The 27313-nt window shown below is 45.8% G+C and overlaps 1 protein-coding gene across 1 annotated transcript in view; it reads left to right on the top strand.

The window, feature by feature from the left end:
• Positions 1-27313, top strand: part of col27a1b (collagen, type XXVII, alpha 1b) — a 740056-nt gene that overhangs the window by 588940 nt on the left and 123803 nt on the right. Inside the window, exons 35-37 of the mRNA XM_070863596.1 lie at positions 2571-2624; positions 6540-6593; positions 13332-13439. Coding sequence (XP_070719697.1) covers positions 2571-2624; positions 6540-6593; positions 13332-13439 — 216 coding nt within the window. The remainder of the gene's footprint in view (positions 1-2570; positions 2625-6539; positions 6594-13331; positions 13440-27313) is intronic.

Genomic DNA, 27313 nt, shown 5'->3' with positions numbered 1-27313 from the left:
GTGGGGAGCACGAATTTAGGCCCAATGTTTGTTCGCCATTATCATCCACCGCAAATTCCGAGCCATTGTTAAATGGATTTTTTTTAAATAGTCTTTTAATCCTGGGTTAAATTTTCAATGAAGTGCGCATACTTTAAAGTTGATGTACTCCTAGCTTAAGTACATCCCAAAAGATTGAGTTCACACTGGGCTTACCGTTACAAAAAAGTTTTCCTTTTATCACTTGTCCTGTCTGCTACATAATTCAAAATTAGCAGCGGTAAAAAGGCTGCTACGTTTAAAATGGTTGCTGCATCCACATGGTAAGAGGCTTTTGTGAATTCTCTGTATGTCATATTTGCAGCACGATGCCTTGCCCGGGAGGAAGAAAGGCCTTCACATCTTGTCCTGCAGCAAACATAGCTTTGGGCAGATGAGCTTCCAGCCAAATTGGCATGGACATTGCGGAGAGGTTCTAACACACTTATTCCATCCACTTCCTCATCCCAGGAGAGTGCCATCCCCTCTGTTTGAACTGGATTTGAACCCAGAGGTGAAAAATATTTAGCCACACTGTTCTACCCAGCTCTAAATGAGTGTCTACTGTGCTATAGAATGGCATTGTTGGCAATCAGTTAGACATCGACAGCCCATTTCGGGGATTGAAAGGAAAATCGAAAAGTATTAAATTCATTTTTTTTAATTTATGAAAAAACTTAAGGTGACATTGGTAATCTGCAAGACTTTATTTATTATCACACTTGTCATATAACAGTGCATCTTTGCATGTCTCCCTATCTCTGTAATCTCCTCTAGACTTGACTATTCCAATGCACAACCTTCTGGCCTCCCACATTCTACCCTACGTAAACTTGAGGTGATCCAAAACTCGGCAGCCCGTGTCCTAACTCACACCAAGTCCCGCTCACCCATCACCTCTGTGCTCGCTGACCTACATTGGCAATATCTCGATTTCAAAATTCTCATCCTGGTTTACAAATCCCTCCATGGCCTCACCCCTCCCTATCTCTGTAATCTCCTCCAGCCCTACAACCCCCCCCCCCCCCCTCCGAGATGTCTGCGCTCCTCTAATTCTGCCCTCCTGTGCATCCCTGATTATAATCGTACAACCATTGGTGGCTGTACCTTTTGTCGCCTAGGCCCCAAGCTCTGGAACTGCCTAAACCTCTCCATCTCTCTACCTCACTTTCCTCCTTCAAGACGCTCCTTAAAACCTACCTCTTCCCTGTGCTAATTTCTACTTGTGCGGCTCGGTGTCAAATTTTTTATCTCATAATCCTCCTGTGAAGCGCCTTAGGACGTTTCACCACGTTAAAGGTGCTATATAAATACAAGTTGTTGTCTAGAGAATGCATGTTAGTAAATGTAGAAGCCCTGCAATACAACTCGAACCTGTTCCATGATAGTACTTCGTAAAATCATTGGGAAGACCAGAATGTAAATGTACCTGATGGCATTTCTGTTTGCTTGTGTTTGTTTTTTTATTGAGAGACTAATTCCTTTTTAAGGTACCCAGCTAAGAAGGTGGGTGATGGCCTGGCTCAACCAGTGCCATCCGAAACCAGCTATTAGAAGGTACACAAGGAGCGGTGGTTAGACTCTCGCTTGTTGGAGATAGTCATTGCCTGGTACTTGTGTGGTGTGAACTTCAGCTATGGGCAAATTAATGGGAACATAGATTTAAACTTTATATGAGGTCTCAGAGGCTCCATGGTATGTACTTATGTGACTCATGAGGACAAAAAGTCCATTCCCTCACCCCCCCCCCCCCCCACCCCCACCCCCCTCAGCTCCATAGCACAGCATATTAGGGCAATGTTCATGTATTTAGAAATTCCAGGGTTACACGCGTTGAACTTTTTACAGAAAAACAACACCATATTGACTTTTTTCTTTGTCGTACAGAGGTTGCTTTTATGACATTTTTGAAACGGTAAACTTGGAATCTGTTGGAAGTTTGTCAAAGAATTTACCATGTTACACAGTACAACCTTTAATAGCAAGGCACATACCTGCAGGCAAGAAGATCCTGTGAACAATGTTGTTTCTCCCTGTTCCTTGAGGCATCGATGGAATTACATACATAGGATTACACAGGATATACGGCACAGAAACAGGCCGTTCGGCCAATCAACTCATGCCAGCGTTTATGCTCCACTCGAGACTCCTCACATCTTTCCTCATCTAACTATCTGCATTATTGTCTATTCCCTTCTCCCTCATATGCTTATCTAGCCTCCCCTTACTATTCGCTTCAACTGCTCCCTGTGGTAGTGAGTTCCACATTCTCGCCACTCTCTGGGTAAAGAAGTTTTTTCTGAATTCCCTATTGGATTTCTTGATGATTATCTTAAATTGATGGCCTCTAGTTATACTATGTCAAAGATTAATAAATAATCCAGGATTTTTTTTCAAATGTTGCCGGTACATTAACCAAAGCACTCTCAGATAAACAACATTTCCTGATACATTATGTTGCAGTCCTGTTTTGTCTGAAATTGAATGATGCAAAGGTATTTGAGATGGATGAATATTTTCACTGTAGTTTTCACACATGCTCTGATCTACAGGGTGCAATTGGACCAACTGGAGGCGCTGGTGAACAAGGGCTTATGGGTCAAAGGGTAAGTGATTGATTGAGTTGCATTTCAGTGCTCCCAATATGAACCAATATTCAAGAAACCTTCCAGTGGTGTCTTGTCTTGTCTTGGTTGAGTCGGCCTATGCAGCATAGCTGTACTCCGCCAACCTTGCAAGGGGTGAGGTCGGTGGCTGAGTGCAGCAGTGAAATTACTCATTCAAATTTGTCAGTTTATGTTTAAATGTGTCTAGTGAGCTTGCTGTTACCATTTCGTTAGGGCGTCGAAGGTTATGGGAAACCGGCAGGGAAGTGGAGTTGAGGCCATGATCAGATCAGCCATGATCTTTTTGAATAGCGGAGCAGGCTCGAGGGGCCATATGGCCTACTCCTGCTCCTATTTCTTATGTTCATATGTTATCTGACTGGTTCCATTCGACAATTGTTTGTGGGAAAAAGCTGAACCTGTGTACATCTTTCTTGACCAATCGTCTCGTCAGTTTCTGGCTGTTCTCTTTTGTTGATCCCTTGTCCCATTCAGGTTGCAGCACACTTTCCCATTCGGATTCCTATGTGTCCACTGATAATTTGATACATCGAGTGGGACGAGAGTCCCTCCTCTTCCTCCTCCTCTCCCACGGTCGGACTTTCAGCATTGCAGTAACGTTACTGCTCTGGGGAAGGCCATCGGGAAAGAAGATCTCTAATTATTTTACTGTTCGGGGTTACTGTTCCACTATGCCTTGCTCTGAATTCCTGCCAGACACTCAAAACTCAGGGTAAAGCACTTAGGGGGAAACGTTGGCCTGGTTTGCACCTCCCGTTACCGCCTGCTGGGGGCGGTAATGGAGCGCTAAGGGGTTACCGACCGAGTGTGGCGAATTCACCGACACCTGCAAGCCTCGCTGGCGGTTTTGTGCTGGCGCTAACGCATACCTCCTCGCTCTCTTGCGTCCCGTAAATCATGACGTCATCCGGTACGCAGCACCCCATTAGCGTCCCGGATGTGATATTCGCTCCTGCCCCCTGCAGCGTTGCCGGGTGCCAACAACAGCAGCTGCAGGAGGCATTCTCACCTCAGCTGGCCACTTGGGGAGCAATATTTAAAGGCAGTGGTGGTGCGGCAGGGTAACATTTATTTCTCTCCCCACTCTGGTGCCTCCTGATTTCTTTTGCCCCCGCGATTCCTCAGCCCTGCGCTCTCTTAGAGTGCTTGGGGCTGTTATGCACATAGCACAGGTCCCGTGGCCGCACAGAGATAGCATGAGGATTGATTCAAACCAACTTTGGCCCTTCTCTTTAAGTGAGGGAAATAGTCTCCAAAGACGGCAGCCCTGCACGGAATATTGTTCAGCGTTCTTCTGCTACCGCTTCTCTCACTCACTTTAGCGCTCTAAGGGAAGTGTTAGTGCTTAATTTAATGCTCCACCTCCCTCTTGGAGCATAAAGCGGAAATTCCCGGGAGCAAAAATTATTTTTCGCCCGGCGGTACTTTTGCGCTCCCTGAAAAGTTATCGCCCCAATTTCTAGCCCTTAGAGTTTCTCGTTGAAATGAACTGCCCCCTTTATGAGCTAGTTGAGAACATGATAGAGCGTTGTAAGAAATGCAAGGAAATATCATAGTCCCGTGAAGCCTTGGCTGCCATATCCTAATCTTGGGTAACTCTGAGACCCAAGCATTGTTCCTACCTGACTTTCTTTTGGGTCAAATAAGTTCCTATTTTTTTTTAGATTACAAAATGATAGGTGGGTCAGGCAGGCAATTCAAGATAGAAATTTTCCTCCATATTTTAAATTTTTTTTCAAATCTCCACAGAAGTTCTTCACCCCAAGTCCTGCTGTGTAATACGGAAACATGTACAATCAGAGCGTCTTCGATGGGGAAACAGGTTGGGGGAAAAATTGGTTATAGCCTGGTTTGAGGCGGTAACTTTAGCGGCAGGCGATGTTTACCGTCTCCGACTGGGATATTGATTTTTCGTGCCCTAAGAAGGGAGTGGAGCATTAAGGGAAGCTCTTCTTAGGGCGCTAACATTCAATCGCGGAGCACTAGTATGGGAGTGCTAATGAAGTTGTGGCGCTAGGAAGCCGGCATCTTTGTGCCTAAAGGGGAGGTCAGCTGGACCAGCTGAGGAGTAAAAATAAATGGAAGGGAGGTCATTGAACACATCAACCAACCTTAAATAAATTTCAATCTCACGTTATAACCACCCACCCGCTGATCCATCTCATTATCGCCCTGGGAGGTTCTGGAACATCTGCGTTCTCTGTCGCAATTAGCAGCAGGCGATAAGTCAGGCGAACCCATTGAAATTCGCGACCGCAGAGTTAACAGGGCATTACCCGCGCACTGACGTCACCAAGTGGGTGGTGCTAGAGTGCGCAGCGCTTACTGTTTGTGTTGCCGGTAAAGCTCCCGGGAGGCGCTGACAGCACGGCGCGCTGGCGGTAAGCGCCGAGAGGGTGCTAACGGCTATTCCAGTCAATTTTTCGCCCGTTATCTTTTGAACCCTCAAACTGTTGAGAATTACAGTCCAGTCAAGGACCTAAGTCACTTGAATGCTTTCATAAAGAAAAGAAAATTCAAGAGTGGCCATACGTACCTCAGATAATTCAGTCAGAGTGTTTGGTCAACTGTCTATATGACATAAATCTCCAGGATAGTTATTTCTCTATTTCCATAAGGATTCAGCATCACAATATACTCTCTTTCAGCCTTGTGTTAGGCATCAAAGTTGGTACCTTTTTAAAAACAGACTGGCCCTGAATTCGCGGCCCCTATGGGTGGTGTACGAGGTGCACACAAGTCCATTAGGGCCGCGTAAGTTCCGGGTTTAGGTATGCGCTGCGCATGCGCTTAAACCCGGAACTTGCGATCTGTCAAGAATCCGGAAGTAAAGAGCCTCTGCAGGCAGAGAATTGAGCTATTTGCCCAACTTCTGCCCAGCGAATGTCAATTCAAATTCTTACGACTGATAAACGCAGGCATAAGGCCTGCTTTTATCAGAGTAAGACTTTTAAAGTTTAAAACTTTTTAAAGATTTTCAATAATTTAAACATTTAAAATCCTATTAAATAAGAAGTTTTTTTTTAGACCCTTTAAAATATGTAAATTTATTTTTCAAATCCTGGAATCACCATAAATATGAATGGGAATACCCCTACTCTGATAGGTTGGGCCGGCCCACATGATCTCAGTGATGCGTATGAAGCGCTTACGCTGCTGGGATGGAAATTTTTGCGGTCGGAGGCATCGTCCGCGGGAAGCCTCCGACTGCAAATTCTGGGCCATTATTTTCTAAAAATAGATCATTTTCTTCCTTTTTAAACTATCCCTGAACAACAATCTACCTGCTCTAGGCCACTTTGTTTCCAAGCCAGCCTGCTCCAAGATTGCATCAAGGGCTCCCTGTGCCAGGCACAATTCTCCATTCAATTATCCCGGCCTTTCAAATCAACCTTTGTCCATCGCCGCACGGTTCTAAGCATTAGTGCTGTAACACTCACTGGCACTGGTTGCTCCAAATGATTTCTGGTAATGACTGCTGCATTATGTTTAGACAATTAGCTTGCCCAAACTGTCACACTGCCGACCACAAGGATAGCCATGGAGTACATATTTGCTCTATTTTGGGAATCAGTTTCCTTGTAAACTACAGTACAAGAATTCCCAGTTGGAACCTGCTCAGACCTTGGCTTTCATAGGCACACAATTCACGACTTTTTTGGAAGAATCAAACTTTATGCCACTCTCTGTGCTCTGATTGCAGCACCTAGTCCTCGATATGGTCAATCCCAAAGCTTAACCTGCACCACTGAGTCTTGGGTGAGATAGCTCACAGATAATGCATTAATTGTAGACTTAGTTATAAATGTATCGCTAAAATTAATTATCAGTACATAATGACCAGAGGCAAATGACTCCTTCAAAATTGGCTCATTATTATTTTTATGTTTCAAGGGTGAGCCTGGTCTGGTGGGTGATGATGGACCTGTTGGAATCGATGGGCTCAAGGTAAGAATTTCAACAGTGAATCTGTGCGGACTGTAATATTCATGCAAAAGCACAAAATTGCAGATGCTGGAAATCTGAATTATACATATATGGTTTAAAGATAATGCAGCCATTAATTTGGCTTCAGTGTCTAGGATATTTGAATTGAATAGATTGTGTGAAGACTAAAGTTAAATTAATGCAGATTTTGTGAAGAGTTTTATTTCTCCAAGTTGGTCTTTTGAAGGGGGAGGGGACCAAATCTTTGAAGGCAGGACTGTTGAATATCTTTTCTTCCTACACTGATCATGGGACAGTAATTGTTGTATTGCACACACAATGTTCATGTTGTTTACTTGAGCACTAAGTCTAGGCTGACACTCCAGCACAGTGCTGAGAGAGTGCTGCACTGTCGGACATGACGTCTTTCGACTGAGATGTTAAACCGAGGTCCTGTCTGCCTTCTCAGATGGATGCAAAAGATCCCATGGCGCTATTTTGAAGAAGAGCAGGGTAGTTATCACCGGTGTCCTGGCCAATATTTATCCCTCAATCAACATCACTAAAACAGATTATCTGGTCATTTATCTAAATGCTGTTTGTGGGAACTTGCTGTGCGCAAATTGGCTGCTGCGTTTCCTACATTACAACAGTGTCTGCACATTAAAAGTATTTTATTCGCTGTAAAGTGCTTTGGGACGTCCTGAGGTCATGAAAGACGCTGTCTTTTATGTACAAATTCTAATTTTCATTTGAGGAATTTTATAAGTTTACTATTTCCTTAATGCTGGATTTTACAATTCAAAAGGGGTAACGACCACATCTTTCCGTAAAATTAATAAGTAGGCAGGGTGGTTTCAGAAAGTGAATGCTTATGTCTCTATTTTTTAAATTATTTTTGTGATTGATGTTACGGTCACACAGTACAGCAGTTAAAGGGTTCTTCAAAGAATCTCTTCTGAAAATGATGAGTCAATTTAAAATTGACTCATTCTCTGCAAAGAATGGAATAGATTACCACATTATAGACTTTCTGGCATAATTAACCCACACGGTTAAAGGGACTGTGGCAGCATGAATACGTTGGCTAAGGGACAGAAAGCAGAGAGTAGTGGTGAAAGGATGTTTTTCAGACTGATGGGAGGTATACAGTGGTGTTCCCCAGGGATCAGTATTAGGACCCTGTTCTTTCTGATATATATTAATGACCTGGACTTGGGCATACAGGGCATAACTCCAACGCTTGTAGGTGATACTAAACTCAGAAATGTGGTCAATAATGAGGAAACAGACTTCAGGATTGTAAGGTATTTGCTTCATGGATTCTTTGCTTAAGAATTCATAGCAACACATTGCTATTAAGAACTAGTTGGTTTATTAACAAAGGTTTAACAATCACACTACACATTACCAGTTCATCCACCAGGCTCACAACTGCATACCTCATCGTGGATGTACTAGACCCAACTGACTGGGGTTTTGTTAAGTCTTGTGAACATCACGTGACTGGCTAAGCCACTCACAATGCAACAGCTCTCCAAACCTGTGAGCCTACTCACAGGTGCATACATTACAAGGATGACATGGGCAGATGCATGGCAGATGAAATTTAAATCAGAGAAGTGTGAAGTGATGCATTTTGGTAGGAAGAATGAGGAGAGGGTAAATGGTAACATTTTAAAGGAGGTGCAGGAACAGAGACACCTGGGGGTGTATGTGCACAAATCTTTGAAGGTGGCAGGACAAGTTGAGAAGGCTGTTAAAATAGGATCCTTGGCTTTATTAAGAGAGGAATAGAGCACAAAAGTAAGGACATCATTCTAAACTTTTATAAAACACTGGTTAGGCCACAGCTGGAGTATTGTGTTCAATTCTGTGCACCACACTTTAGGAAGGATGTCAAGGCCTTGGAGAGGGTACAGAAGAGATTTACGAGAAAGGTACCAAGGATGAGAAATTTGAAATCGAGGCGTTGCTTAACCGGGAGCCAATGTAGGTCAGCGAGCACAGGGGGTGATGGGTGAGCGGGACTTGGTGCGAGTTAGGACACGGGCAGCTGAGTTTTGGATCACCTCTAGTTTACGTAGGGTAGGATGTGTGAGGCCAGCCAGGAGTGCATTGGAATAGTCAAGTCTAGAGGTAACAAAGGCATGGATGAGGACTTCAGCAACGGATGTGCTGAGGCAAGGGCTGAGACGGGCGATGTTAAGGTGGTGGAAACAGGCAGTCTTAGTTATGCTGCGGATGTGTGGTTGAAAGCTCATTTCAGGATCAAATATAACACTAAGATTGCAAAAGTCTGGTTCAGTCTCAGATAGAAGTTGGGGAGAGGGTTGGAATCAGTGGCTAGGGAACAGTGTTTGTGGCGGGGACCACAATTCTAAGCTCATTAATTGTTTTCTTCAAGAACTCAGCTCATCAGGTCTATCGTTTTTGATAGATGATGTACAATTTGCCTTCTCTTGGACTCTAACCAATTTATTTAATCTCTTGAAAAAGTTGAACAGAGATAAATCTCCTAAGGTGGATAAAGCTGTACTCACATCCCCTAAGGTAATCCTGAAAACTCCATCCAACGTCAGTATTTATATTCGTCAATCTCCGGACCATTGCACAATGGGAGTGAGGACCAAGTGTAGTCTTCAGTTGAACTGTGATTAGAGGGTGGGGTATAATTTGACCAGGGCACACATAGTAATTAAGTCTCCATTTTAAAGTCACATCTTGCTGTAATTACACCATCCTGCTACTGCTAGTGCAGCAGTGCCTCTACAAGAGTAGGTGGGGGGGGGAGGGTTTACTGCTAGTGCAGCAGTGCCTCTACTAGAGTAGGTGGGGGGGGAGGGTTTACTGCTAGTGCAGCAGTGCGTCCACTAGAGTAGGTGGGGGGGAGGGTTTACTGTTAGTGCAGCAGTGTGTCCACTAGAGTGGGTGGGGGGGAGGGTTTACTGTTAGTGCAGCAGTGCCTCTACTAGAGTAGGTGGTGGGGGAGGGTTTACTGTTAGTGCAGCAGTGCGTCCACTAGAGTGGGTGGGGGGGAGGGTTTACTGTTAGTGCAGCAGTGCGTCCACTAGAGTGGGTGGGGGGGAGGGTTTACTGCTAGTGCAGCAGTGCGTCCACTAGAGTGGGTGGGGGGGAGGGTTTACTGTTAGTGCAGCAGTGCGTCCACTAGAGTGGGTGGGGGGGAGGGTTTACTGTTAGTGCAGCAGTGTGTCCACTAGAGTGGGTGGGGGGGAGGGTTTACTGCTAGTGCAGCAGTGCCTCTACTAGAGTAGGTGGGGGGGGGAGGGTTTACTGCTAGTGCAGCAGTGCCTCTACTAGAGTAGGTGGGGGGGGGAGGGTTTACTGTTAGTGCAGCAGTGCCTCTACTAGAGTAGGTGGGGGGGAGGGTTTACTGTTAGTGCAGCAGTGCGTCCACTAGAGTGGGGGGGGGGAGGGTTTACTGTTAGTGCAGCAGTGCCTCTACTAGAGTAGGTGGGGGGGGGAGGGTTTACTGCTAGTGCAGCAGTGCGTCCACTAGAGTGGGTGGGGGGAGGGTTTACTGTTAGTGCAGCAGTGCGTCCACTAGAGTGGGGGGGGGGAGGGTTTACTGCTAGTGCAGCAGTGCGTCCACTAGAGTGGGTGGGGGGAGGGTTTACTGCGCGACAACTTTACTTAGACATTTTCCATTCTAAATTTGGACATAGGAATTTATATAAAAAAGAAAAATGAAAGACTTCTATTTATATAGTGCCTTTCACAACCATTGGACATCCCAACGCACTTTACAGCCAATGAAATACTTTTTGGAGTGAAGTCACTGTTGTAATGTAGGAAACGCAGCAGCCAAATTGCGCACAGCAAACTCCCATAAACAACAATGTGATATTGACCAGATAATCTGCTTCTGTTATGGTGATTGAGGGATAAATATTGGCCAGGAAACCGGGGAGAACTGCACTGCTCTTTTTCGAAATAGTGCCGTGGGATCTTTTACGTTCACCTGAGAGGGCAGATGGGGTTTCGGTTTAATGTCTCATCTAAAAGACGGCACCTCCGACAGTGCAGCACTCCCTCAGTACTGCCCCAACGACAGTGCAGTGCTCCCTCAGCCTGGAATTTTGTACTCAAGTCTCTGGATTGCGACTTGAACCCACAAACCTCTGACTCCGAGGTAAGGATGCTCCCCACTGAGCCATGGCTGGCACTGTGGGGGGGGGCGGGGGGGGAAGTTGACAATAAATGCACACTGGCATAAGATTTTTTAACATATAGATGGTTTTGCAGCAAAACCTACTGCAATTTGGGAGTAGAGAAGTAGAGCTGGTTGGAGTATTGCCGTTTCTTTGCAGTACAGGCTAAGGAGCTGGGAGATGCAAAACTGCAGTGTAAACACAGCAGGACAGGTTCACAGTTTCCATTATAAATGTGAACGCAAGAATTTGTAACAGAAATGTCCACAGATCTAAGATTTTTAATATATTACTGGTCGATTTCCCATGTTGTTGCACATGGGCAGTGTAGACCAAGTGGAACCTTCAGGTGGAGAGAGGTATAATTTGACCAGGGGACACATGTAATTCAGTCCCCATTTTTACGTCTTACATCATGTCCTTATTTTTATATTTCCTTTATAAATTCCAATGTTCACATTTATCAGAGAAGCTGGGGGAAGGTGTAATTACAGAGTGACAAGTTTACGTAGGATGTTTCTGTTACTAATGCAGGCCCAGGAATTTATAATGGAAAACATTGATGGGAAGTGCACACAAACGTATCATTTTTCATACATTGTATCAACGTTGCTACCCCAACCAGTTTCATTCCACAAATGACACATCCATGCTGCCAGCTGCAAAGGAACCATGCTATTCTGTAGATTGCTTGTTTTGTTTTTATCTAAACTTAAGCTTACAGTCTTAGCCACACATTTATCTACCTTTTTTTTAAAGGAATGAATCTGCCTTGTCTGTACTTGGCTGGAGAAATTTATGTTCTCAAGCGCTGTCTACCTCATGGCTTGTTAAAACATACTTGCATCTTTTCGTTCCGTGATTCTAGCTGAAGTCATATAACCTACTGAAACCTACATTGCCTATGCTTTTCTCAGCACTTCAAAGATCTGGAATATATCCAACCTCAATTTTCTTTCTATAGTGAAAAGAAGTCCCAACTCTATGAGCCTCTCATTTCATAACTGTTAGCCCCAAAATCATTTCGCCCACTCCTCCCTAAACCATCCTTATTGCATCAGTGTCAATTTGAAGGAAGAATGTCTTTTGGGGCCGAAATTCGATAGCTTAGCGCCACCTGTTAGTGCCCAACCGACCGAACGCGAGCTGGCAGAGCCTCCTGGGAACTTCCGTAGAGGTTCACCAGCGGTGCTAACAGTTATGAACATATGAACAATGATGGACAGGTAAAGACCATCTGGTCCATCGAGCCTGTCCCACACAATTGCGATACCTTGTGTGTCACAACATATACACCTCCCCACCTGAAACCATGTGATCTCCTGGGAGAGGCAAAAAAACCCGATTTAAAACACAGGCCAATTTTGGGGAAAGAATCTGGGAAATTCCTCTCCGACCCATCTAGGCGATCGAAACTAGTCTAGGAGATCACTCTGCCCATTAAATTCCCTGCAGTACCTACCTTCTGCAAGAGTTGATCTCCACTGCAGCCAGTAACAATTCCAGCTTTTGCTTGAAGGAGTTTAGTGAATCTGCATCCAGCACATGAAAGGGCAGCTTGTTCCAGAGGTCTACTGTTCTCTGTGAAAAGAACCACCTCCCGACATCTAACCTAGATCTAGCCCTTAAATTTGTGCCCCTTGGTCCTACCTAACCTATTTAATTGAAATAAACGTACAGCTGGAACACCGTCTATTCCCTTCATTATCTTATAAACCTCAATCATATCCCTCCCTAAGCCTATGTTGCTCTAAGGTGAAGAGTCCCAACTCTTTTAACCTATCTTGATAACTAAGATGCTTTAGACTTGGCATTAGTCTAGTGGCCTTCTTCTGCATCCTTTCCAGGATTTCAATATCACCCATCATGTGAGGAGACCAAAACTGGACACAACTGTGTCCAGGTGCGGCCTGACTAAGGTCTTGTACAAGGACAAGACAGTATGCCTCGTCTTATACTCAATTGTCCTATGGATACACCCCAACACCCTATTTGCTCTGCGCAGTTAGCGCTACACACTCTAGCGCCGCCCACTTGGTGACGTAGATGCGCGTGCAATGCCCCATTCGCGCCGTGGTCGCGAACTTCATTGGGTTTGCCTGCCTTAGCTCCTGCCGCTAATCACGACAGGGAAAGCAGGCGTTCCCCAACCTCCCAGGGCGATAAGGAGGCAGCTGAGCAGGTGGGTGTCCACAGGTTGCGATTTTTGAATTATTGTGCACTTATTTCACCTTGATTGGTGTGCAACAGTCTGCAAAGAAGCTCCAGCCTAATTATTTCCAGTCTTCAGGAATCCATCAGACCTTCCCTTTAGGCACTAGGATGCCGGTTTCCTAACGCCTTACAGGAGGAAAGGGAGGTAGAGAGGCATTGAGGTTTGGGGAGGGAATTCCAGAGCTTGGGCCCTCCGTCGCTGAAGGCACGGCCTCCAATGGAAGAGCGATTAACATCGGGGATGCGTAAAAGGCCAGAATTGGAAGGCTGCAGAGATCTCAGATGGCTGTTGTAGGCTTCATTTATCACTGATGCTTCTGTTGTCGACTGATCTGCCCCTCGCTGACCACCCGTGTGTCGTTTTTCATACTAGGGTGACAAGGGAGACCCAGGGGCAGAAGGAGATAATGGAGACAAGGGGCCAGAAGGACTAAAAGGAAATCAAGGACCACCGGGTGTACCAGGAATCACAGGAGTCCGAGTAAGTACCATTTCAATTTTATTTCCATAGAAATCATGAATATGGAATGACTGGAAATAACAATCTGTGGACAATCAAAGATGAGATATGTCACAGTACACATGGGAATATTTAAAATTCACAATAATTTATTTGCCCACCAAGATTATCCACAGTCTTGATAATTTGTGATGTATCCTCAAGTTACCGGTAATTTTGCCAGGCTCCACTCCCAGTGTCAAACGCAGTAGCAGCGATAGGACAACTGGACTGCAACCCAATTTTCCAACATGCACTGACCACTAGTGAGGCTCTGCACTGAGGATGGAGACTCGCAAAATTACCCCCAAGTATTTCTACTCTTAACAAGAAAGGAAAACTAGCAAAGACAGTTTTCCGAAATATCCTGGTATTATCAAAAAACAATAGTGTGTAATTCCTGTTCATAGACTATAAGGCAGATTTGAGGAAGAGAGGTTCCCTTTAGTGACTTACCAGGTTTTGTGACCAACACCATGAAGTCACTCCATATATACACATATATAATATGTATATATTATATGGGCACGATGGGCCAAATGGCCCCCTGCTGTGTCATAATTTTCTATGTATATGCGTGATGCCAACTATCACGTATTGGCTAATGGATATCTGATTTTGTCACCAAATCTAGAAATCAGATTATTTCATTAATATTATTGCGCCACTATTCCCGATGTAGTCTGAAAAACAGACAGCTGATTGCGTCAGAGCATCGCTGCATCTTTCAACGTCCAGGAGGCAGATACCCGATTGTGCCATTGACTCTAGTTATGTTACAGTTGAAGAAGTGGACATTTAATTGTGTTATTAAATCCCGATGCCTGTTACAATTAGAGAACTGGGCAGCTGACTCCATCACTGAATTATTTCACCTGTCACATCAGGTGCAGTGCAGGGAACACATAGTTGCTTCTGTGACTTCTGTCTCTAAAACCTGGGAAAAATGCATTTTATTTTCTTGAGTCATTTGACTCATGGGAGCCGAAATTCAGGGTCTGTGTAAGGTCCGTTTCCGCCGTTTAGCGGCAGCCATGCGGCGGAATCGAGTGGCCACCGCGTTGCAGTCCAATGCCCCCCCCCCCCCCCGACACAAATTCAGGTTGCCTGCCCCCAATTCTGCCCCGCTGCTGATGACTGCCACAAGCGCACCACCACTGACCCTCACCTCCAGAATACTGCCTCCCAGATTTAGTGGAAAAGATTGTTCCCCCGCCGCACGGTGTCCCCAACAGCATTCTTGTCGGTGCAGCTTCTCCTCACCGTGTGCAGCCCGGCAGCGTGACGGCCCTTCACGTGGAGGGTCTTCTGCCGCGGCCACTATGTCTTTATTTTTGCTGTCCGACTTCCTGATCGGCCGGCAAAATACTGCCCACGGGTTCGGCCGGGTCGCCAACAGGCAGCTTAGCACCCCCTCTTGGGTGCCAGGCGGCTGGCCCGGCAGAAACCCTCCCTGGGGGCCCAGTGGCCGAAGATAGAAAAATGCCTGATTCTCTCCCCTTTAACGGAGGGAAGAGAGCGCTGTGACGTACACACGTGAAGTCACCACCACTCCGCCGGTGAGTGACAGTGGCGGAGTCCCGATCCCGCCCCAACTTCCATCCCATAGCCTCACTTACCTCCGCACTTCCGACCCCACTATGACCGACTTCTGGTCCGACGGCAAAAAAACTACAAAGTCTTTCAGGCGGCCCTGAATTTCGGCCCATGGTATTTTGTTCAGTCACTCGCCTTGTTCCAATTTGGGAAGGGAACAGTTGATTCCAGCATTGAGTATCCACCCAGCCTGGGGAGGTGGGAATTGTTTTTTGAAGGAATTATTTTGTCTGTTACAGTCTGGGAGACGAGCTGTGTCAAGGAAGCCCACTCTACGTCATCTTCAACATAGCATGACATTATTTTACCTCTTAAAATGAAAATGATAGCAAAGTAGCCATGATGCAGTTGGGAAAGTGGTATTAAGGTAGAAATGTTGTGCTTGGTCTACTTGTTTCATTGTTTGTGTCAGCTGTGGCTCAGTGGGTAGCACTCTGGCCTCTGAGTCGGGAAGCTGTGGGTTCAAATCCCACTTCAGGAACTTGAGCATATAAGTCCAAGCTGACGCTCCCAGTGCAGTGCTGAGGGAGTGCTACACTGTCAGCAGTGCCATCTTTCAGATGAGACATTAACCTGTCTGCTCTCTCAGATGGAAGTAAAAGATCCCATGGCACTATTTCAAAAAAGAGAAGCGGAGTTATCCCCGGTGTCCTGGCTTATATTTATCCCTCAATCAATATCACCAGAAGAGGTTCTCTGATCATTATCACATTGGTGTTTGTGGGAGCTTGTTGTGTGCAAATTGGCTGTTGCGTTTCCCACATTACAGCAGTGACTACACTTCAAAAGTATTAAATTGGCTGTAAAGCACTTTGAGATGTCCGGTGGTCATGAAAGTCATTATATAAATGCAAGTCTTTCTTAAAGATGCTCATCTGCCCTAATATTGCCTTATGTAGCTCAATGTCAAATTTTGTTTGATAACGCTCCTCGTAAAGGCGCTATATAAATGCAGTACCACATAGCTCTTTTTTTTTGCATGAGAAAGTTACAGTCAGTTATCTTAGTCGATGTTGAAGTGAGCCTTTGGCACAGTGGTAGCATTCCCGCCTCTAAGTCAGAAGGTGCAGTGTTCAAACCCCACTCCAGACAGTCCTGGCACGTGGAGTCAGAGGTCCGCTGGGTGTGGGTGCCCCCCTCTCTCCACCTCCCCCACCCCCCCATCATAAAACCCTCCCGCCGTATAGGACTAACCACCCTGTCGGCTGGTATAAAGATGGTTACGGCCATGGAAGGAGCATTAACGTAGCCTGTCAGACTGTTAATCAGCCAGTAAATCTTTCCACTACTTCACACTGTTCTCCAATGGAAGAGTGAGATGATGAGTAGATGTTGACCGATATTCTCTCGAGTTTAGAAGAATGAGGGGTGATCTCATTGAAACATAGAAAATTCTTACAGGGCTTGACAGGGTAGATGCAGGTAGGATGTCTCCCCTGGCTGGGGAGTCTAGAACTAGGAGTCACAGTCTCAGGATAAAGGGTCGGCCATTTAGGACTGAGATGAGGAGAAATGTCTTCACTCAGAGAGTGGTGAATCTTTGGTATTCTCTACCCAGAGGGCTGTGGAGTATTAGTCGTTGAGTATATTCAAGGCTGAGATCGATAGATATTTGGTAATCAAGGGAATCCAGTGATATGGGGATAGTGCAGGAAAGTAGAGTTGAGGTAGAAGATCAGCCATGATCTTGTTCAATGGCGAAGGAGGCTCGAGGGGCCGAATGGCCTTCTCCTGCTCCTAATTTTTATGAAAGAATTCTTAATAATACTTTCTTTTCATTGCGTCAAAGTGCGGTAGAATTTGATTTAATGAACATTAATGCTGCTTTTTTCTGCTGAATAACGCTCCTGGTAGTTTCTTTCGCAGCAATGGACCATGCTAAGGTCTTCTTGCACTGTTGTTTATAGTCTCGTTTAACATTCTCAAAGGGGATGAGTGTGGAAGTAGTGGCTTGCTGCCATCCTTATCTCTTTTTTACAACAGCTTTTGGATGTAATTTGAAACTGTTCAGGACCACTATAAAGCCCTTGTTCAAAAGAATGACTTATTCACAGGAGAATATTGTGTATTTTTCTGGAGGTTATTTTTAAATGCTGCATTTAACTACAAACAAGGTTCTATTTCTTCCCAGTAAATCTACATTCTGCGTAATGTTTGTAGATTTAGGAAGTTGTTGAGTAGCGAGATCCAGAACCCAGGTGCCCAACATCTGGAAACTGTTTCAATCCAACATTTTACAGCGTTGCACAGCCGGGATAGTGAGGGAACAGGCGCCAGGGTAAACCCAGCCAAGCCTGTGTGTTCTGGAGCTGAAATCCTGTCCAAAAATGTTTCAAAAATACAAAAAGCAGCCACTTAGCAGACAAACTAATGTTTGTAAATGCAGGTTAAATGCTGATCGGGAAACAGTAAACCTGTTGCAAAGCATGGTATATTCCATTGTGCATTATATGGACAGCGGCCTGACACACTCCCAAGTTTAATCAGAAACACCATGGGCTGAGAATTAGTTGACGGTTTTTCGGGGCGTTAATGTCGGACAGTGGGTAAATTTAACGCCGGGAAATGGTTTGCGTCGGCAACTAAGGGAAGCCTTCCACACTTATCTTAGGGCGCTAGGCCGAGTGAGCAGCTGAATATCCCATTGCCCTAAGAGAGGCCTCCCTGCAACAAAAAATAATCGGAACAAAAACATTCCCGATACATTACTCATCGCAGATAAACTTAAATCGCAAAAAGAAAAATAATATCAATCACACTTAGCTAACTCGGTCATTCCTTCGCTCACTGCCGCCAGAAAAGCTCTGCTCACCAGCTTTCTCTGGCGGGGTCACTACGGGTGCTACAGATTCAGCGCAGAACAAATTTTGAAAGTGGGTCGATACCGGGGGCGTTGCACACTGGCGCAACGCTCCCAGGCAATATTCCTCTATGTCACCGGTACCGGCACACTGAACTTGCCAGGCGGCGCGAATGCCAGCACTCACGGCTGCAAACCCTTTAGCGCCCTTGTTCCAACCCTCGCGAGGAGCGCCCTCCCAGCGAATTTCCAGCCCCCTGTTTTCATAGTGCATTTCTTCAAGGTGTCGCTCAAGTTTTTTTGTTTTGTTTTTTCTCTTGTCTGTGCAAATTGGCACCTGTAATGTCTCCTCAAGCCAATCACACAGATATACCCAGGAACAGCGTTCTAATATTTAAAAAAAATACCACTGCAAAATCTAACCATTGCATGCACCACGACTTTTTAATTTAAAAAATCGACATCTAAAACTCTACGTTTTATTTCTGTTTTTTAAAAAAAAAAGTTAATTATTTTATTACTGGTTTCATTTTACAAATCCTCTCTGTGGCTGATATCATTAAGTGTGTTTGGTATTGGATTTCCTCCTTTACATTCGCAGACATTGGATCATCTCCCACTGACAAAAGAGTGAGAATCACTAAAATGATATGTATTACTGGAGCGGGGATAATGAGAACTAAGAACATATTAAAGATGGTTTTGGAATCTCTCGGTATGCATTTTGGAAGACTTCTCAGAATACTGCAAGACTTAATGGATGATTTTTGTTTATTGCAGCTGCAACTCAGTGGGTAGCACTGAGTCAGGAGGTTGTGGGTTCAAGTCCCTACTCCAGGGACTTGAGTACATCAAATCTAAGCTGACATCCAGTGCAGTGCTGAGGTGCCGTCTTTCGGATGAAACGTTAAACCGAGGCCCCCATCTGCCCTCAAGTGGGCGTAAAATATCCCATGGTACTATTTCAAAGAAGAGCAGGGGAGTTATCCCTGGCCAATATTTAATTCTCAATCAACATCACAAAAATGACCAGATTATCTGGTCATTATCGCATTGCTGTTTGTGCCTAAATTAGCTGCCACGTTTCCCACATTACAACAGTGACTACACTTCAAAAAGTACTTGATTGGTTGTAAAGCGCTTTGAGACATCTGGTGGTCGTGAAAGGCGCTATAAAAATGCAAGTCTTTTTTTTCTTTACAGTTACCGCGGAGGAGTAGGATGCCAGGCAGTCAGCCCATCGCTGCCTTTCAATCCATGGTCTACAATGGCAGTCATTTCAAATGCCTTTGCTGATTACATGATTTGAAAGCCTATGAATGGGAATAAACCTGACAACCATCACACTCAGCCGGGTGCAGTTTGGGAGCCTTGCATATTGTTTGGTTTTTGAACAAATTGAATTACAAAAGTGCATGAAGATTTGGCCGGTCGGGAAGGGAATGGGTTAAGCGGGCGACCCACTGACCCACTGCAAAGCCTCCTTTGAGTCCCCTCTTTCATTCCCACTGCTGAGTTTGTTCAGTCACGATGGACCGTTAGATTAACTGTTTCCATTAAGTTTTAGAAGGTGGGATCCAGGCCAGTGAAATCTGGAATGGGTTTGTCCTTAATGCGAGTTCATGTTGGCCTGAGTTTGCATAAATCACTCCAGGTTTTGGCAACCACTGCTCCCTGTGGATGGTGAAGAGCAGGAAATCTCCAGGTCTCTCTAATAATCATAGCCTCATCCTGCAACATAAGCACCCGCTTGGCCTCAACGCAGCACATTATCACAGCATTCCAGAGGCACTGATGCATGCCTGTTGCTACATTCATAGATGGCGTATACTACTCTAGGCTTGATGCTGCTGACAGCAATCCGTCCAGTCTAAATGAGACAGGCTGGCGATGCCATCATGCGCTAGTGCTCCAAAAAACAGTTTTGAGTGTTGCCTCCTGTTTATACGAGTGGCAGGTAGAGTTCTTCGAGCCCACTGCCAAACTCTCTGGTCATATTGTAAATATCAATAGTCCGATCGGCACATTCTCCGTTCTCCCTCTCCTAAATTTGTTCCGACTACATGCCTCAAAGCTAATCGCAGAAAATGCATTGTTGCTGCAATCATGCTAACCACATTCCTTGCGGATTTTCAGCAGTTTTCAGGGCATGCTATTTTGGCTGGATGTTGCTCTGATTTCTAGCCGTTGCTCTCTAATCAATCTGTGAAATACATTGGGACTGGATGCTGCAGTCCAGGATGCTCCCTATCTCCCTAATCTCCTCCAGCTGCACAAACCTCCGAGATGTCTGTGCTCCTCTAATTCAGCCCTTTTGAGCATCCCAGATTATATTTGCTGACCGTGCCTTCTGTTGCCTTGGCCCCAAGCTCAGGAATTCCCTGCCTAAACTCTCCGCCTCTCTACTTCTCTTTCCTCCTTCAAGACGTTTCTTAATACCTACCTCTTTGACCAAACTTTTGGTCACCTGCCCTAATTTCTCCTTTGTGGCTCGATGTCAAATTCTTTGTGTCAAATAATACTCCTGTAAGCGCCTTGGGATGTTTCACTACGTTAAAGGCGCTATATAAATACAAGTTGTTGTTGTTGCTGTGGTTTACACTCTGGCCTTTCTCTTCTGGGATGAGTTAAGTTTCCTGAAAGTTTACTTCTGCGGCGGGCTTATAAGTGTCCTGAGTCAAATGAATTTGAGCAGCCTCAATTCTGTTCCTGAAAGATGCACACCCGCAGTACAATACGGCCTCTAATTTGGCAATGGTTAATCCCAAATTGGCAATCTCACCCAAAGAAAGCCACAGAATATCTGCTTTTGGAAATGGAAAATTATTATACTAGTGCAGTAAGGAGTGAGACATTTATTTGGGGAAGTACAGAGAAAGCTTTACTCTGTTTCTAACCGCCATACTAATCCTTGCCTGGGATTGTTTGATACTGACACTGAAATAGAAAATGTTCCAACTCCCTGCACCCATATCCCTCACCTTGAGGAAGGCCATAAATAGTAATTCAATCGATGAAATACTCAAAGGTCTGTGGCCTTTTAGATTACTGCGGAATTTGGGGGCATTTTAACCAATTGGGATGCATATAAGTTGCTCTACTGTAATAGAGAGCCAATCTTGGAACCACCATTATTGTGTATTGAATAAAGAGTCTGACCAGACACTGTGAGCTCAAAATAAAGTGTGACCTTAGTCTTTTATTGCAGGTCCCCAGAGTGCCTCTCCAACCTGTGAGGCCTCCTTAAGTACAGGTACTCCCAAGGGATTGTGGGATCCCTTGGGACTCCAGGGGATGAACTCTCTGGTGGTTAAACAAGGTATATACAAATTTACATATATAACAACACTTCCCCCCCCCCACCCCCCCAAGTCAATAGTGTAACTATTTACAAGGTGAGTCGATCTGGGGCCTTTCTTTCCCTGGTTGATCGTCTCGGTGCAAAAGCTGGTTTTGGTGAGTCATTTGTTGGGCCCTCGCAGTCTGCCTATATAGACATTTCAGCTTTGCGCCGCTGGTACGGCTTTATTTCTTCCTGCATTTCCAACACTGGACCAGCTCCCGTGAAGCACACAGTTTTTCACTAAGGACAGTAAGAGGTCCTGGCTCGTCCAGCTTCTAATCTGTTGGTAACAGGTAATTGCTCACTCTCGAATGCTTCCATTACCATAACTAAATCTGCGGACTGCACCATCTCCACCCCTGTGGTGGGCAATGGCAGCCTACTGAGAGCATCGGCACAGTTTTCTGTGGCGGATGGCGTAGTTGTATGCGGACAACATGAGCGTCCATCTCTGGATGTGGGCTGATGCGTTCGTATTTATCCCTTTACTTTCAGAAAAAAGGGATATCAGTGGCTTATGGTTGGTTTCCAATTTAAATTTGAGCCCAAACAGATATTGATGCATTTTCTTTACCCCATAAACACACACTAACGCTTCTTTTTCAATCATGCTGTAGGCCCTCTCAGCCTTAGACAGACTCCTGGATGCATAAGCAACCGGTTGCAATTTCCAAATTCATTAGCTTGTTGCAATACACACCCGACACCATATGACGACGCATCACATGCTAGTACAAAATGCTTACATGGATCATACAACACAAGCAATTTGTTTAGCATAACAGTTTTCTAGCTTTTACAAAGGCATTTTATTGGCTTTTACCCCATACCCATTCGTCTCCTTTACACAGTAAAGCGTGCAGTGGTTCTAACAATGTGCTGAGAAGTTACCAAAGTAGTTCAGGAGTCCTAGGAACGACTGCAGCTCCGTCACATTCTGTGGTCTCCATGCGTTCTCGATTGCCTCCGTCTTCGAATCAGTGGGCCTGATGCCGTCCACCGCGATTCTTCTCCCCAGGAACTCCACTTCAGGTGCAAGGAAAACGCACTTCGAGCATTTTAACCTGAGCCCCACGCGATTGAGCCGACTAAGAACCTCCTCCAGGTTCTGCAGATGCTCGATGGTGTCCCGACCTGTAACCAAGGTGTCGTCCTGGAAGAGCACGGTGCGCGGAACCGACTTCAGTAAGCTTTCCATGTTTCTCTGGAATATCGACGCAGCTGATCGAATCCCAAAGGGGCATCTGCTGTAAATGAAGAGACCTTTTTGCCTGTTGATGCAGGTGAGGCCCTTCGATGATTCCTCCAGCTCCTGCGTCATGTAGACCGAGGTCAAGTCCAGCTTCATGAATGTCTTTCCTCCCGCCAGCGTCGCAAATAGGTCATCTGTCTTTGGTAGTGGGTAGTGATCCTGCAGGGAAAAACGATTGATAGTTACTTTGTAATCATCACAGATTCTGATGGTGCCGTCTCCCTTGAGGACTGGAACAATCGGACTGGCCCACTCGTTGAATTCAATCGGCGAAATTATGCCCTCTCGTTGCAGCAGGTCCAGCTCGATCTCCACCCTCTCTCTCATCATGTACGGTACTGCTCTCGCCTTGTGATGGATCGGTTGCGCACCCGGAATTAGGTGGATCTGCACTTTTGCTCCTTGGAACTTCCCGATGCCTGGTTCGAACAGCGAGGGGAACTTGTTTAGGACTTGGGCACACGAAGTGTCGTTGACGGGCGAGAGCGCTCGGACGTCGTCCCAGTTCCAGCGTATCTTCCCCAGCCGGCTCCTGCCGAGCAGCGTGGGGCCATCGCCCGGTACCACCCAGAATGGTAACTTGTGCACCGCTCCATCGTAGGAGACCTTTACGGTAGCACTGCTGATTACGGGAATCAGTTCCTTTGTATAAGTTCCCAGTTTAGTGCGAATGGGAGTCAGGACTGGCCTTGAGGCCTTGCTGCACCACAATTTATCGAATGTCTTTTTGCTCATAATGGACTGGCTCGCACCCGTGTCCAGCTCCATTGACACCGGGTGTCCATTTAATTCAACCTTCAGCATTATCGGGGAACACTTTGTGGTAAATGTGTGCACCCCATATATCTCTTCCTCCTCGGTCTAAGATTCTGGTTTATCGTGATCCTCTGTGGATCTGTCCTCCTCTGCAACATGGTGGTTTGCAGGATTAGCCGGGTTTGCAGCTCGCCTGCACATACATTGGAGGTGTCCCATTGTTCCACAGCCCTTGCAAACGTATCTTTTGAAGCGGCATGAATGGAAACGATAATCATCCCCGCAGCGCCAACAAGGTGTTAATGGCCTAGCATTCATCACCCTTGATGGTGGACTCTGAGACATCTGCGTACGTGCAGCTGCAGGCATATGAGGCCTGCCCTGTACGTTACGATTCGAAAACAACATTACTTTGTTCAGAGTACTTGTAGCAGCACTCGTGTGCTGAGGGATTTGCTTGGTATTGTCACTGGTGCCGATGAACGCCTGGGCTATCGCTATGGTTTTACTCAAGGTTGGGATCTCTAAAGTCAAAAGTTTGCGAAGTATTACTTCATGGCCAATGCCAAGTACAAAGAAGTTCCTGAGTATGTGCTCCAAATGTCCTTCAAATTCGCAATGTCCTGCAAGGCGTCTTAGCTCGGCGACATAGTTCACCACTTTCTGGCCTTCAGACCTCTTGTACGTGTAGAACCGGTACCTCGCCATCAGAACGCTTTCCTTGGGGTTGAGATGCTCCCGGACCAGTGTGCACAAATCATCATACGACTTCTCTGTGGGTTTCGCTGGAGCAAGCAAGTTTTTCATGAGGCTATACTTTGGTGCCCTGAAAACGAGGAGGAGAATCGCCCTTCGTTTGGCAGTGTTCGCTTCTCCTTCCAGCTCGTTGGCCACGAAGTATTGGTTGAGTCGCTCCACGAAGGTTTCCCAATCATCTCCCTCTGAAAATTTCTCCAGGAGGCCCACTGTTCTCTGCATCATTGCAGTGGGGTTCGTCATCTGTATCTCGTCGCCAGTTATTGTGTATTAAATAAAGAGTCTGATCAGACACTGTGAGCTTAAAGTAAAGAGTGACCTTAGTCTTTTATTGCAGGTCTCCAGAGTGCCTCTCCAGCCTGTGAGGCCTCCTTAAGTACAGGTGCTCCCAAGGGATTGTGGAATCCCTTGGGACTCCTGGGGATGAGCCCTCTAGTGGTTAAACAAGATATTTACAGGTTTACATATATAACAACCATGATAGGAATCTGAATATCAGAATGGAAAATGATGTGTAATAGAAAAGACCAGAATGGAAGAAACAAATCTAACGATCTAAAAATAAAATGAATTAAGCTTTAGCACAAGAGGAAGAGAGCTTAAATCAAATCATTATCAAGAGGGATAGCATTGAAAAGCAGAGAAGTTACGTTAAACTTGTATAGAAAGTTAATTAGCGCACACTTGGAGTAATGTGAACATTTCTGTTCTCCATATTATAAATAAAGTTTATAGAGGCACTGGAGAAGATGCAAAAAAGATTTTCAAAACATTTAATTTTTGTTTTACATAATTAATTAAATTCCATTTTGATTAATTTTAAATATGTGATGGTTTTTAAAAATTATTTTCTGTGTTTTTGGGGGTATTCTCATTCATACTTATATCGGAACTCACCATTAAGTATGAATGGGAATACCCATACTCTGATAGGTTGGGCTGGCCCATGTGATCCCATGGAGGCTATACACTCCTGTTGCCTCCGACAGCAATTTCTGGGCCAGTGTTTTCCCCAAGGTAGCAATGCTTATCCAAGTGACTTCTTAGACCCGCAGCAATTGTAAACATTTATGACTATGACTAGTTCTGCTCACTACGTAGGCTTAATTCAGTTACTTGGCTTAATCTCCAGGAGCTCAATGGATAAACCCCCCACAGTGGCATGTGCAGGCGTTGGTGACAGTGCTGACCCTGCTGGATTCTGTGGGTCATTGGGAGGTCAGCCTATTTGCAAGGCTGTGGTGGACACATCTCGGGTGCTGAGCTCCCTCGTGAAAGAAAGACTTGGATTTCTATCGCGCCTTTCAATACCACGGGGTGTCTCAAAGCGCTTTACAGCCAATGAAGTACTTTTGGAGTGTAGTCACTGTTGTAATGTAAGAAATGCAGCAGCCAATTTGCACATAGCAAGCTCCCACAAACAGCAATGTGATAATGACCACATCATTTGTTTTAGTGATGTTGATTGAGGGATCAATATTGGCCCCAGGACACCGAGGATAACTGCTCTTCTTCAAAATAGTGCCATGGGATCTTTTATGTCCACCTGAGAGCAGGTGGAATCTCAGTTTAACGTCTCATCCGAAAGACGGCACCTCCGACAGTGCAGCAATCCCTTAGTACTGCACTGAGTGTCAGCTTAGATTTTTGTGCCCAAGAGCGGGACTTGAACCAAAGACCTTCTGACTCAGAGGCGAGGGTGTTACCCACTGAGCCACAGCTGACACAAAAGCCGCAAAGCTGGCCATTATGTGCCGGGCCTCCCTCCTTTCTTAAGTGGTCAAAATGTCACCCAAACATTCACTCAATTTTCAGGGTTTTGGGACATGATCCGAGCCTGCGCTCTCAGCTCTCACCTGCGCCCTTTTTGGCACCTTGGTGTATGGCTGCTCTCATCTCAGAGGGCAGTGTAAACTCTTGCCATTGGGCACCCCACCACTCGACTCCACCCCCGCTTAAAAGGCCATGTAAGCGATGGACAGAGGCTGCACCCAAAGGCCCCACTGAAATCCTGACAAAGAAAAGAAAGGCTTGCATTTATATAGCGCCTTTCACAATCACCGGACAGCTCAAAGCGATTTACAGCCAATGAAGTACTTATGGAGTGTATGGACCATGTACAGCAGACACCTCAAGTGCTGGTGAAATACCACCAATGATGCCTCCGCAAGATCCTACAAATCCCCTGGGAGGACAGACGCACCAATATTAGTCCAGGTCAACGTCCTCAGCATTGAAGCACTGACCACACTTGATCAGCTCCGCTGGGCAGGCCACATTGTCCACATGCCAGGCTCGAGGGGCTAGATGGCCTACTCCTGTTCCTAATTCTTATGTTCTTATACGAGACTCCCAAAGCAAATGCTCTACTCGGAACTCCTTCATGGCAAACGAGCCAAAGGTGGACAGAGGAAACGTTACAAGGACTCTGTCAAAGCCTCCCTGATAAAGTGCAATATCCCCACCAACACCTGGGAGTCCCTGGCCAAAGACCGCCCTGAGTGGAGGAAGTGCATCTGGGAGGGCGCTGAGTGCCTCGAGTCTCATCGCCGAGTGCATGCAGAAAACAAGTGCAGGCAGCGGAAAGAGCGTGTGCAGACCTGTCCCACCCTCCCTTACCCTCAATGACTGTATGTCCCACCTGTGGCAGGGACTGTGGCTCTCGTATTGGACTGTTCAGCCACCTAAGGACTCATTCTAAGAGTGAAAGCAAGTCTTCCCCGATTCCGAGGGACTGCCTATGATGATGATACTGTTATTATTATATCTGTAGTGTACTTGTGAATGACTCCACGAGGCAATGTGTTGTACCCAAACTGTAGTGACCGTAGTCCTTTACTCATAACTCCAGAGTGAGGCAGCCCAAGGTGGCTCCCCTTTTATACAGCCCCTGCCACCAGGGCAGGACAGGAAACCCCGGTCTCCACCAGTTGCACCCTCTAGTGGTGCCAGCATGTATATACACAGTGTAAACCTTATTGATAGTACATCAGGTAAACAAGTCTCCATCTTATGCAACTATACAGTGACTACACAGAGAGTATATCTATAGTCTGCATATATAACATCACTCTCTCCCAAGTCCTTTGTGCCAATTACCTTTGCACTATGTGCTCTGGCTTAGCTCTCCCAAGACTTAAGTGCAAATAGCCCTTGCACCTTGACTGTGCTTTGGCTTGGCTCTCTCCCTGTTAACCCCCAAGTCCTTTTGCCACAACGTTGGATAGTGGTTACCAGTTTGGATGGTTCGATGATGCAGTGGAGGTTCCGGAGGGTTCTGGGTGTGATCCATGTGTGTGTCCATGGCAACATACATCCATACCCCCCCCCCCAGCGAGATCATGCAGCTGGCC

Source organism: Pristiophorus japonicus, chromosome 20, assembly GCF_044704955.1.
Source record: "Pristiophorus japonicus isolate sPriJap1 chromosome 20, sPriJap1.hap1, whole genome shotgun sequence".
Lineage (NCBI taxonomy): Eukaryota > Metazoa > Chordata > Chondrichthyes > Pristiophoridae > Pristiophorus > Pristiophorus japonicus.
This window is presented reverse-complemented; position numbering and strand designations above follow the sequence as displayed.